We start from the raw sequence: 13,070 nt of genomic DNA, 5'->3' as shown, positions 1-13,070 counted from the left end.
TCCTCATCTCAAAAAGCACATAGACAAGATTGAAAAAGTTCAAAGGGCAGCTACAAGATGGATACCAAGCTTAAGTGACCTAAGCTACGAAGAAAGACTAAATAAACTGAATCTACCAACACTACAGGAGAGAAGGAAAAGAGGTGACATGATAATGCTATATAAATGCATATCAGGAAAGGAGAAAATAGACATAAATGATTACTTAACATATGGAGAAGCATCAGCAATAGGACACTGCAAAAAATTGCATAAGAAGAGAGGTGATAAAGACGTAAGGAAATTCAGTTTCCCAAACAGAGCAATTGATCAATGGAATGCACTACCGAATGAAATAGTGTGTGCCAAAACAATTCACAAATTTAAGGATATGTACAATAAATATGGTTTAAGACACGGGACAGTACGAGCTTGACTCATTCCTGTAAAGATACAATTAGGTAAGAACAATTACGTAGGTAAGAACACACATGCACACACACACACAGGACAGAGAAAGAAAGGGAGAGAGAGAGAGAGAAAGAAGAAAAGGATGTTGAGCTGTAGTACTGTCTTACTGTGTCACTGATCTATGGGAAATATGCTGCTAGAGGACACAAATCTTCACTCAGTTAAAATGAACTAACTAAAGCTTGACTCACCGTGGATATACCAGTCTGTTGCTGTGTCTGCAGTGGTATCTGCTGCTGCATCTGTGGCAAATGGTGTTGGTGTGGGTGTGGGTGGCGGGGGGGAGGTGGCTGGTCATGGTGCACACAGTCTGCTGGTGGGGCATACAAAAGTGATGCATCCCAGGAAAACTTCCCAGACAGATCTCGCAGGATGAGCCGAACCTGAAAACCATCACAAGACAAGCTGTTCATCATCTTCATCATCATCATCTTCATCTTCCTGCCTCATTTTCCTACTTTCCTGACAGATCTCCCAGTATTGGCCAAACCTAAACATTATCACAGGAAAATTCATCATCATTTCATCACTCTGCCTCTTTCAGATGCAGAAAGCACAAAAAAAGGAAAAAATATGATAATCAGATACCTAACCAACAACAAGCCAACTGAAATGGTCTGCCAACTCATTCATTTGCCATTCAAGCCCCTGCAATCCTGACTTTACCTCACAGGCACATCTTTCCATACATAACACTTCATACTGACTATTAGTTAATTCAGCATATTTTACTCTCCTTCTTTCTGTGGTGAGTGATCATCTTAAACCAGTTTTATATTTCTGAGGATATAATAAGACCATTTTCCCTAACACATTACATCTTCAAATATACATGATAATGATGAAGATGAATGCACAGTCAATTACCTCTGAAGATGGTGTCTTGAAACCAACAGTAGCAGCACCACCAGGGACCTGCAGTGCCGGGAGTTGGACCAGTGAGAGCAGACAGGATCGGTTGAGGGCAAAGAGCTGGACGTGTGGGGAGAGAAAGACATCGGAGGAGAGTTCATCCCCTGTCAAACCTGGCACGTCATCGCCCTCCATCACCAGTGAGGACAACCGCTGTGCTCCAACACCCAGTGGGAAGTGCCACAGGTGGTTCATTAGGTGGCTCGTTATCTGCCAACAAGGACTGAGATAATTTGGGCCACATCCTTCATGTATATACATAAGGTCTTATGGCTATGACTCATTTTCCAAGTTTTGACATTGTTGGTTTTGCTTAATCATGGATGAGGAAACCATCCCAAAAGACACTACTTTAACCCCTTCGCGTCCACACATGCATCACGTTGTCAACTTGTCAATCCCACGCCCCCTGACAACATCCATGCACCATGTGTACTCCATGTTATTTGAAAATTTTTTACACGTATATGCTTGGCGAAATGTTCTTTACTTCTTTTTTGTTCTATCTATAAAAACAAAATATTTAGTACATATAGTATACAGTACATGATACAGTAAAACCTTGATATAACAGACTTCGACAGACCATAATTCACTTTTACTGGAATCGAGGAGCTACCGGACTAAATTCATATACAGTATACTGGGAAAAGTCCGATAAAGCCAGAAGCAGTCCGGACTGCCTGACCACTTCAGCTATGTTCACCACAACAACCTTAGTAAAAGGCATGTTTATCAGTGTACAGCACAGCATTATTATAAATATTATGTCATTTGATTATTATCTGGAATCTATAATACAGTACAGTACTGCAATGGTGGTACTGAATGTCTGAACGTGTCAGCTGGCTGGCCAAAGTTCACTGGGACTTTTACGTCCAAATAATAGCAAGTACGGTAAAGTTGGATAATGGTTTAATAGAACCAAGGTCCGATGTCCTGACAATGAACACGTCTGGATAAATAAGGGACTACTGTAGTTCTAAATATAGCTCAATCCTTGAAGAAAGGTCACTTTTTGCCACAACTGCAAGTGACGAGAACCTCAGAAATTTCAAAATGACAAGAAATCTATATCTGCTCATAACTGTGGAGTCACATGGAGAGACAGGCTGACAAATGAGAATATAAAGGAGCGTTGTGGTGTGGATGTGGATGTGATAGGAAGCGTTAGGAGGAACACACTGAGGTGGTTTGGCCATGTGGAGAGGATGGAGGGTGAAAGACTGACGAAGAGAGTGTATGCGAGTGAGGTGGAGGCCGAGGACGAGACGGAGAGATGGGGTGGAGAGGTATATGAGAGAGGGGTGTGTGAGTTGGGAGCGGGGCAGTGAAATGGCGGGGGACAGAGCGATGTGGAGGCGATTTGTTTGTGGCCACCCCAAACGGGACTGAGGCGTCTGGCAATAGATAGATAGATAGAACTTCTTTCAGAATATTGGTGGTCTTCCTAACATCACACTGTGTGACCAATACATGTGCATATTAGGTAATTTTATCACACCCATCACCATTAGGAACCCAAAGAACATGTGCAGTCGCCACTTTAGTCCATGCACTTTAGACTTTCCTAGATTTTCTCACTAATGTAAGTCAGCTCTCTCACTAACGCATGCACATGTTTTAAACATTAGCTCATTATCAAAAAAATAACTAAAAGTAGCCCCAGGGGTTATGAAACGCTGTGGCCCCAATGCAGAATTTATCAAAGCACTGGCATCACTAAATGGTAGCACATAATCACATCTCTCATCTGAGAAAATGTCCACCACAAGCCGCTACCCTTCCCCTTCTTCAGGCTCTGGAGCATCCAATATCTCACCATTACTCACGGACAAATCACTGTCAACTGTATCACTGCTACCTGAATGACCTGGTACATAAAGATTATCTGAACTCTCCCCACTAGATTTAGCCATGGTGACGTAGCATTCACATAACTGCCATCAACAGGCACAAAAAAATGGTGAGGGAAGGAAAGAACAAAGTCACCTTGTCCTACTTCCACAAGTGCTAGGCACACACTGAAAAAATGGGATGTTATTGGCTGAGGAAACTGTGATGTGGCTGGGCATCCCCACTTCTTGTTCATGATTGGTTAGTGTGGTTAGTAGGCATTCTGAGCTTCACTGGCCAATACCAGACTTAGAGAATGCTCCCACACTTCTGTACCATCGAGTGAAAAGAACTGAGAAAACAATGATATAATTGGACATACGGGGGTACGTCGCGGCCACACTCACTGGGAGCAGCACGGACGGACACGCACACATCCTGGGCGCAAAAGGGGTTAAAAAGAATTCTGGGATGAAGTAACAAAATTTGATGATGTATTATCCGAAAATACTATCTATCTATCTATCTATTGCCTGATGCCATAATCCCGTTAGGGGTGGCCATTTGACTCTGAGTTATTTGTTTTACAGGAAGGGGCACTAACCCTCCACCAACCCACTTGATGACACGTAGGGAGCACGTAATTGTTTGGTTATATGGTTACCACCCAGCGTTGTAAATGGTTTCTTGGCTTACAGGAAACCATTAGGCTTGTCACTCAATGTAAAGCCACCTGTAAAGGAAAGAAAAGCGATAAGAAGTGACAGGAAAGATGGGAGAAACAGGAAGAGAGGAGGGCAGGCACAGAAAAAGAATGATAAAGGCTGAGGAAGAAGTAGGCAGCACTACATCAAGTGAGTGGATTATGGTCGCCACCACCTACCACTAATCCGAAAATACACTTCTAATAAGTAGATGCTAATGTCTGGGGCACTACAAAGGGTTTTTCAGCAATCATATAGTTAAATTATGGCTGTGGGGACCCTTCTAGATGAGCTTTCATTATTCGTGGATTTTTAAAAATTGCAGGTGTGCCTGTTCCCTAATATTCACAACATTTTAGGAATGACAGTAATGTATAGTCTGTTCACTTTAACTTCATGTAAAATTCAATCTCTCCATCTTGAGCACTAAGCTTTAACAAGAGATCAAGAGACACTAGTCACACAGGATTATTAAGGAAAGAATGTATTGCAAGGTATGGCTGCATCTTCTTTCATTGTGTCACCAAGCTGCAAAAGGACAAAAATCTCCACCAAGTTTTAACCCACTGAATCTGGAAAATGTTTTTAGATTATTATTGCTTTTACCAGGCAACTGTATTCAACTTACGGAAGGTCTACCATGATGGAGAGATTTATTATGGTGATATTCAACCTCTCCAGCTCAGAAGTCTACCCTAAGTTGCATAAAAGTTTCGGATGGCAAGAACAAAATGAAAAAGATAACCTTGGGCTGGGCAGAATAAAAATGATAAACTATGCCTTTATACTTGTTGCTGTATAACCTCGTTCAGTCTCACCAAACAGACCCATCAATCAGAGGTAAGCCACTGCTTCTGTGGAGGCCATCCCACTGGTACAGCATACTACATACATGGTGTGTAAGGACCAGATGCCCCCTTGTGGTAGACAGTGCCTTACCTGGGCTGAACCAGGGTCCTTCTCACAGTGAGGTGCAGGGAAACAAAAAGAGGTTTGGCTTCTGGGTGTCTGCCACAGCTGATCCAGTCCAGGTGCACAGTGCTACCATGAGTAAGACCCTCATCAGTGCCAGCATCCATGCTGAACTTACCGAGCGTGCAGCTAGCCTGATAGTCGGAGTACATGAAGAAGGAGAAAATGTGGATCGTTTGAGTGAGTCCCCTCGGCTGCAGGAATCACCACCATTACCAGTTCGCCCTGTATCCTCTCGTACATTGGCATCAAAGTCCACAACTTCGATGTTTGGTGATCGATACTGGTTGTTCTTCTTCCCACTGGCAATGATATGAAGAACCTAGGGTGGGAATTACATAGTTTGTACAATTATAGTCATTGGTGGGGGCACTCACCATCCACTCACTTGATGCAGTGCTGCTCTCGGGTGCCTACCCTTTCCTCTCTTCCTTTCCATCCTTCCTCTTCTGTCTTTCTTTCCTTCATTCTTTCCTCTTCCTTCATCTATGGGTGACTCTACAATGAGTGACAAGTCAAATGGTTTCCTGTACACCAGGAAACCATTTACCTGTACTATGCTGGGTGGTAACCATATAACCAAATTATGGCGCCTGGTGGTTTAGTGAGCAATTAAGGCACTCCAATCAGATTGAACAGGTGCAGGTTTATATCCAAGGGGTGGTTGAGGCTTACTGCTCACATAATGCCACACAGGGATGAGTGAGGCTGGTCACTCTCATCATAAATATCTGGACCAACTTGCCTAGCAACAGGCTCCTATGCTCCTCATGGGACAACAATGGATTACACAACGAATGAATGAATGGATGTACAATTAAACTATTTTTACTTTAATTTGGCCTAAATGTACCATCTCTTCATCTTCAATGCTTAATTGTAACAACAGAGTAACATGAGAATACTTTGCTACTTATGAAGAAGTGCTCTGCAAAGGAGGTAATGTCACAACACTGTTATTTTCTGCCACTGAGCTACAAGAAATATACTGCAAGAGGACAAAAATCTGGGGCAAGTTATGCTGAAAGAACTAGAATAATGTACAATCCTCATACACAACTAGCTCTAAATGATGGTTGGAAAAATCACAAACCATTCACTCATCACTTTAGCCCTCTTTATGTATGTCAATTAAATTACTACATAGAAAGTTAAGCCTTGAGATGGCTGGGTATGTGGAGAGTATGGAGAATAGGAGACTGACTGAGAGTGTATGCAAGTGAGCTGACGGGATGGAAAGTTGGGGGAGACCAAGGATGAAATCGTGACATGGGGTAGAGAGGTACATGAGGGAAAGAGTGAATTGGAGAGAGGACAGCCTGATGGCAGATGGCAGGATGACATGAAAGCAATATGTTTCTGGCCACTCCTGGGATTACAGTGACTTCCACCTCTATTCCTTGAATGCTCAGCTATAACAGGAGATATTAACCTTAGAATATGGTGCTAGTCATGAAAAAGTGCTATGGAAACCATGTAGAACTGCAGTATTGTCTTGTTTTACCAATGAGCTTCAAGAAATAGGCAGTACAAGAATGAAAGCTGAGTCTTACCTTAAATACATGTTGAAGGAGTGGCTTTTTATCATGAGGTGCAGGCTGTATGAGGACTTGCTGTGGTGTGCGCATCACCCATTCCGCCAGACAGAACAAGCATGACAGCAGCAAGTGTTTACCCTCAGAACTAGATGTCAGCATTGCATCTCCACCCATCCCACCCAGTGTCTGGCATAGCACCTACACAAGGAATCATATCATCATCACATCAGAACAGGTTTACCTTCCAAGCTTGATATCAGCATCACAACTCTTCCCATCCCACTCAGTTTCTGGGACAGGAACTACATAATGGATCATTATCATAATCGTCAGCAAAAATGCCCAATTAAATGGGCCACACTCAACATTTAAGTCCCCAGAATTATGACTCCACTTCACACACATGTTAGTACAGTATTAACAATGAATTATCAGTAAGCATACTTCACTTTTCTTTCTACGCATCTGACTTTAGAAACGAAATATGCAGGTCATTCACAAGGTCCAGTAGTCAACCTACAAAACATCAGCTTGTCCCCAGGCACTCAGCACAATCACCCATCACTTCTACTGCAATATATAGTACTTGGGATAACCCACTATTTTCTAGAGCTATGGTATTAAACTCTTTTTAATCTAATATGAACTACACTTACAATAACATACCAATATGATCCTGTTGGGAATGTCAGGGTAGTGTGTGAGGAGAGCTTCAGCATGATCACACAGCAACAAGAGCAGGTCAGCGGCAACCTGCCCCACCAGTCGCCCAATCTGACACAACAAAATCATCATCAGTACGTCACTCACAATAACAGCTACACTATGAAATTCATGTCAATAGTAATAGGGTACTTGTAGTGTTTTTATACATGTCTGGAGAGAAATCATTGAAAATATTTAACGATAATCTATAGGCTGAAGTTGACCTCTCAGCAGTCCACCATCCTCCTTTTCAGGATGAAGAAGGAGTTGAGGGATGTTTGTATAACTGGGCAGTGGAGCTGACTGGTTATACTGGTGCCACAGTGTGAAGGCATTCCTCTCAGGCACTAGCCAAGAATGGAATAACGTAATATTGAGATGCCAGAATAAAGGGATACTGAACTACCATTATTACATACAATGATTTACTGAATTTAACCCCTTCGTCTACACAACAGCCTGTATTTTATTCTTGTTAACCCCTAACAGGTAGGCGACGTTATGTAACGTCTGTGCGTGAGGAGGCGGGAGTCATTACGTAACATCCAGCCATTTTCTGTCCTACTTTATTGGTGAAATTGGGCGATATGGCATCCCTGACACCTACTATCTTGCCCTCTATCCACCCATGCCTTGAAACAAGTAAAATAGAATATACATACATAAGTTGTAGTTATAAGTGTTATAAGTGTTCAGGTAAAACAGATTATATGTACGTAAGTTTTATTGTTATAAGTGTTCAAGTAAAATAGAAAACACATACATAAGATTTTGAAGATTTTGAACAGCGTAAAGGATGCATAAATGATAAATTTAGTGTTCAGTGGTGAAGTCTAGCCTCGCCCCAGGTGCACCTGATGATAAGCTGCCTGCCTGCACTCCTCCCTCACTCCTTCTCTTTTCCTCCTGCAGCCAGCAGAGATTTATTACCACAAAGGTAACATGACTTACCTTTGTTTTTCATCCATATTCACTAATTTATTAATGCTTTAGGCTTATTCCTTGATACTTTATTTTTCCGAAAATATGCCGCCCCACACGGTCGTATACCGGTAACTGATAGGTCGCCTGCCCATAAGGAGTTAATCCATCCTTCCATCCATCATCAAGCCATTTACTGTCCTATCAAGTGCACAGGGGTCCTGGGATAGGCTACTTGGTCATTTTAAACAGGTAACCAACTGCTTATCCCTAGGTGGGTGACATTAAGTGCCCAACCAACCCTTGGATTTAGACCCAAAAAGGCCATTTCTAGCTGGAATACCTAAACCACTAGACAACCATGAATTCATTTACTGGATATGGCTAATGCCAAAAAATTTTATTCAGCTACTGAGACTCACTGGACTGAAGGGAGTGACACACCAACACTCTATCATGTCATATGGTATTACAGTTAACCCATCGAGCTTGGCCACATTTGTTTCTTCTGTATCACAGTATTCTTACCACTTCTTCTTCTGATGATGTACTGTACAGTATATGAATAGTCACAAAATGTAAAGGTGCTAACATGTTTCAAGTGCTAGTGAATTCCTCTGTAAGAACTGGCACTTCTCAAAAACATAAAACAAGATAAACATTATCAATATTATTATTACTATTTTTACCTCCCCCAGTAAAGCTGGATTCCTTCTTTCCTTATGTTCTCTTCAGTCTTTCTTTCCTTCATTATTTTCTCTTCCTTATGCCTATGGGTGACTCTACACTCCCTCTCCTGTCTTTTTTTCCTTCATTCTCCTCTCTTCCCTCTGCCTATGGGTGACTACACTGAGTGACAAGCCAAATGGTTTCCTGTACACCAGGAAACCATTTACTATGCTGGGTGATAACTATATAACCAAATGATGGCGCCTGGTGGTTTAGTGGGTAATTAAGGTGCTCCAATCAAATTAAGCCTGTGCAGGTTTCCATATCCAAGGGATGGTTGGGGTTTATTGCTCACGTATTGCCACTCAGGGATGAGTGAGGCTGGTTACTCTCATCTTTAATGTCAGGACCAACTCACCTAGCCCCAGCCTCCCATGCTCCTCATGGGGCAACATTGGATTAGATGATGATGATGATGATTATAAAGTTGGACGAAGTTATGTATTCACCCATGTCTGTCTACTGTATCTGTCTGTCTGTGGATTTATTGGATTTCAATGAATTCCAGAGGACAGGTGGACAGTGGATCTGGATCTGAATACCAGAAAAAATACTTTTCATTTGTGCTGATGGAGATATGTGATCGCTGAAAATCACAAACAGGGCAGACTAAGACCAGAACTACCTTAAATGACTGACTCTGTGAGAATATCAAAGATATTCATCTGGTAGGAAAGAGGAATTACAGCACTGCATCTTAAATTTCATTGGAGTTGGCAGACGTACATGCTCTCTGAGTGATTACTAGTTAATAATAATACATAAGTAATAATAATAATAATAATACATAAGTAATAATAATAATGATAATAATAATAATAAAAATAAAAATAATAAATAATACTAATCATCATCATCATCCAGACCTCCTTTCCCACCCTAGGGCAGGGTAAGGAGCAGCAATGTCCAGACAGCCCAAGTTTGCCTGATCCAATGGGCCACACTTCCACTCACTCATCATTTAAGCCCTAAGAATCCTGGCTCTATCTGATACATCAAAAAACTTTCACCACATTCTGTAGCTTCACATAAACCAGGGGTTCCCAACCTTTATTTACCCATTACCCCATTTTCCACACCTCCCTTCACTCATTACCCCTCATTGCTTATGTTTCCATAATTGCATTTTAGCTGCTTAACATTTTGATGCCTAGATTTTAGTTTGAATGTAGGACTTAATTAAAGGTTAGGCTAAAACCAAGAGAGTTATTGCAAGGAGTAATTTATTTTTATCATTAACACTGATACCAAATAAACATGACTTTAAACATTCATCTCTGAATTTTAGTATAGGTCTGAAAGTCTATCATAACTGGTATGATTTTGTTTATTTATTTTTTTTTTGTTACCTTCTCCCCCATTACCCTTCACAAAAGACCAAATTATCCCACTTGGGGTAATTTACCCCAGGTTGGGAACCCATGACATAAACATATGCAACAGAGTCAATCCAAATGCTGTCATGTTAAAAAAGGGTGCCTAATCCCTGATCATGCACCTCTCACAACATTCATCCAGCCAGCTCAATCGCTTGTCAGTCCCCTAGCCTCACCAACTTCCATAATTCTCTTCTTTACACATTCATCCACCATATCCCTCCACCTTCTCTCTGGCTCACCTCGCCTCCTCCCTCCTTCAAAATCACTCAGATATACCTTTTTCACCACTCTATTGTTTATCCATTCTCTCCACAAGATCATACTATCTCAGCACACTCTCTCCAATTCTGGTGTCCACAGACTTCCTCACACTGCATCTTTCATGAATCACATTACAGTGTTCCCTCATGTTTAGCAATTTAATTAGTCTGGCGAAACCGTCACTGAATGTGAAATCGCTAAATGCGAAGTGTGCTTTATATGGGAAAAATATCAATTAGTCTGTGTCCATCCTCCAAGTCACCTTTTGACCCCCAATTTCCTACTGCAAGTGCTGAAAATGAAACACAGTATATTAGCAATACATTATACAGATACAGTACTGTATGGTTATACATCTACTCACCAGCGAAAAACGTCAAATGCTCGGCACTGTGAGAGAAAAAAAAGCACCCAAGGTTGCCAGACACTCACAACAATGATAACAATGGCGGTCTGGTGGTGGATGGGCAAGATATTTCACGCTCCACATCGCTAAACGTGTAAGACAATCGCTAAATGTGCAGGATTGGTACCTTTTCTAACCTATCGCTAAACACGAAAATTGCTAATTTCGTATAAGCCTCATGCAACTAAACACTCATGCTTCTGTTTCTTATCAAGGTCATCATAGCACTAGCTATTTATAATAATAATAATAATAAATAATAATAATAATAATCAACATCATCATCAGCAGCAGCAGCGGCATCAGCATCAGCATCAGCAGCATCCAATCCTATGTTGCCCCATGATGAGAAGCGTAGGAGCCCGGAGCTAGGCAAGTTGGTCCTGACGACCCACCGCGTCCCGACTGATATTTCACCAATGATCCCCCCAATCCCGACTGATCTTGGATTTTTTGTTTTGTTTTGCTCAAACCTCTGCTTTTTATGAGAAACAATCATAAATCACAAAAAAGAGCTCACTTGAGCTTAGAAATGCACTGTACAGGTGACCCTCCCCACACCTGGTACCGTTTTCTCTGGAGCTGTGCTGCTGTTGTCCCATTTTCTATGGGAACGGTAACTATTGCAAACCACTCAGAATAGGTAGATATTTGTTCATTTAGTACGAATTTATATGTAGTACAAGAATATATTGGTTTTCACACAATAATATAGGCGATATAAATGTTGTTTCACTCACTGAACACTGAACACATCAACACACTGCACCTTCCTTGGTGACGTTACCTCATCACTTCTGCTCGCTTCTTCCTCTGGTGACACGTAATCTTTGTCCTCCACATCGTCATTGACTGGGGAATTACTCTCGCCTCGAATTTTGTACCGTGGTGCGACATGTCTTTACTGGCCAGGTCACCGCTAACACATGAGTTGCCGAGACAATGGTGTGCAGGGTGGGGGTGGGGGGTCACGCAGGGTAAGGCAGTGTCACTGCCTGGCAGCGGGTAAAGGAAGGTCTCCTGTGTATGCCTACCAAAAATCACCTGTGAAACTTGAAAAATGTGCAAATGACGGACATCACAATTGCAGAACGTAATGGTATGTCAACGGGCATCAATGTGATAAAACGTGGTGACGTACCCATACATTGAAGGGATGCAGTGGGTTAAGGTGAGAGTGACCAGCCTCACTCATCCCTGAGTGGCATTATGTAAGCAATAAACTCCAACCATCCCTTGGATATAAACCTATACAGGCTCAATCTAACTGGAGCACCTTAATTACCCACTAAACCACCAGGCACCATAATTTGGTTATATGGTTACCACCCAGTCTAATAAATGAATGGTTTCCTGGTGTACAGGGAACCATTAGGTTGTCACTCAGAGCAGAGTCATCCATAGGTAGAAGGAAGAGGAAAGAATGATGGAAAGAAAGACAGAAGAGGGAGTGTAAAGTCACCCGCAGGCAGAAGGAAGAGGAAAGAATGAAGGAAAGAATGACAGAAGAAGAAGGAAGGAAGAATGAAAAGGGCAGACACCCAAAGCAGCACTACACTGAGTGGTGAGTGGATGGTGAGCAACCCCACCTACCACCATGGGGTATGAGAGAAGTAACAACATGAGTAATGGAGAGAGGGATGGTGTTGGATGGAATATCTCAATTTTGATGTATGCTGATGATGCAGTGCTACTTGCAAATACTGGACAAGAGCTTGGTAGACTAGTGCTGAGTTTTGTAGATGTCTGTGAGCGTTGTGCCATGAGAATAAATGTAAAAAAGAGTAAAGTGATGGTTACTGAGTGGAGAAGTTGCAAGATAGTGAGAAAATGGCAGAGTATAAGAACATAGTGGAAGAAAGATTGGGAAGGTATGAGTTGAAGCAGGTGGAAGGGGTGGAAGACGTAAGTAAGATATTCACGGAAGAGAAAGGCGCAGCGTGTGCGGTGGTTTGTGGAGTGAGGAGGAGATGCAGGGGTGTGCAAGGGACAGCATGGTGGAATGATGAGGTGAAACGAGCTGTGGAACAAAAGAAGAAGGCACATAGTGAATGGCTAGCGTGTAGAGGTAGGGGAGAAGATGAGAGAGAGAGAGAGAGAGGTATATGTGAGCAGGAGAAGGGACGTGAAGAGACTGGTGAAGAAGAGTAAGAAGAAAGTGGATGAAGAATTTGGGAGGAATCTGTGTGTGAAATGGAGGGAGAGTAAGAAATTGTTTTGGAAGGAGGTAAAGAAAGTAAGGCAGTGTGAAAGGGGA

At 42.1% G+C, this 13,070-nt stretch overlaps 1 protein-coding gene across 1 annotated transcript in view; it reads right to left on the bottom strand.

The window, feature by feature from the left end:
- Positions 1-13,070, bottom strand: part of LOC145417874 (ral GTPase-activating protein subunit alpha-2) — a 151,263-nt gene that overhangs the window by 56,872 nt on the left and 81,321 nt on the right. The window contains exons 24-28 of the mRNA XM_080286490.1: positions 7,079-7,186; positions 6,428-6,610; positions 4,993-5,196; positions 1,318-1,572; positions 642-833 (exon numbers count right to left, since the gene is read on the bottom strand). Coding sequence (XP_080142616.1) covers positions 642-833; positions 1,318-1,572; positions 4,993-5,196; positions 6,428-6,610; positions 7,079-7,186 — 942 coding nt within the window. The remainder of the gene's footprint in view (positions 1-641; positions 834-1,317; positions 1,573-4,992; positions 5,197-6,427; positions 6,611-7,078; positions 7,187-13,070) is intronic.

The sequence above is a fragment of the Coenobita brevimanus genome, chromosome 111, assembly GCF_032717465.1.
Source record: "Coenobita brevimanus isolate Jiangsu-jjx chromosome 111, ASM3271746v2, whole genome shotgun sequence".
NCBI classification, from domain to species: Eukaryota; Metazoa; Arthropoda; class Malacostraca; order Decapoda; family Coenobitidae; genus Coenobita; species Coenobita brevimanus.
This window is presented reverse-complemented; position numbering and strand designations above follow the sequence as displayed.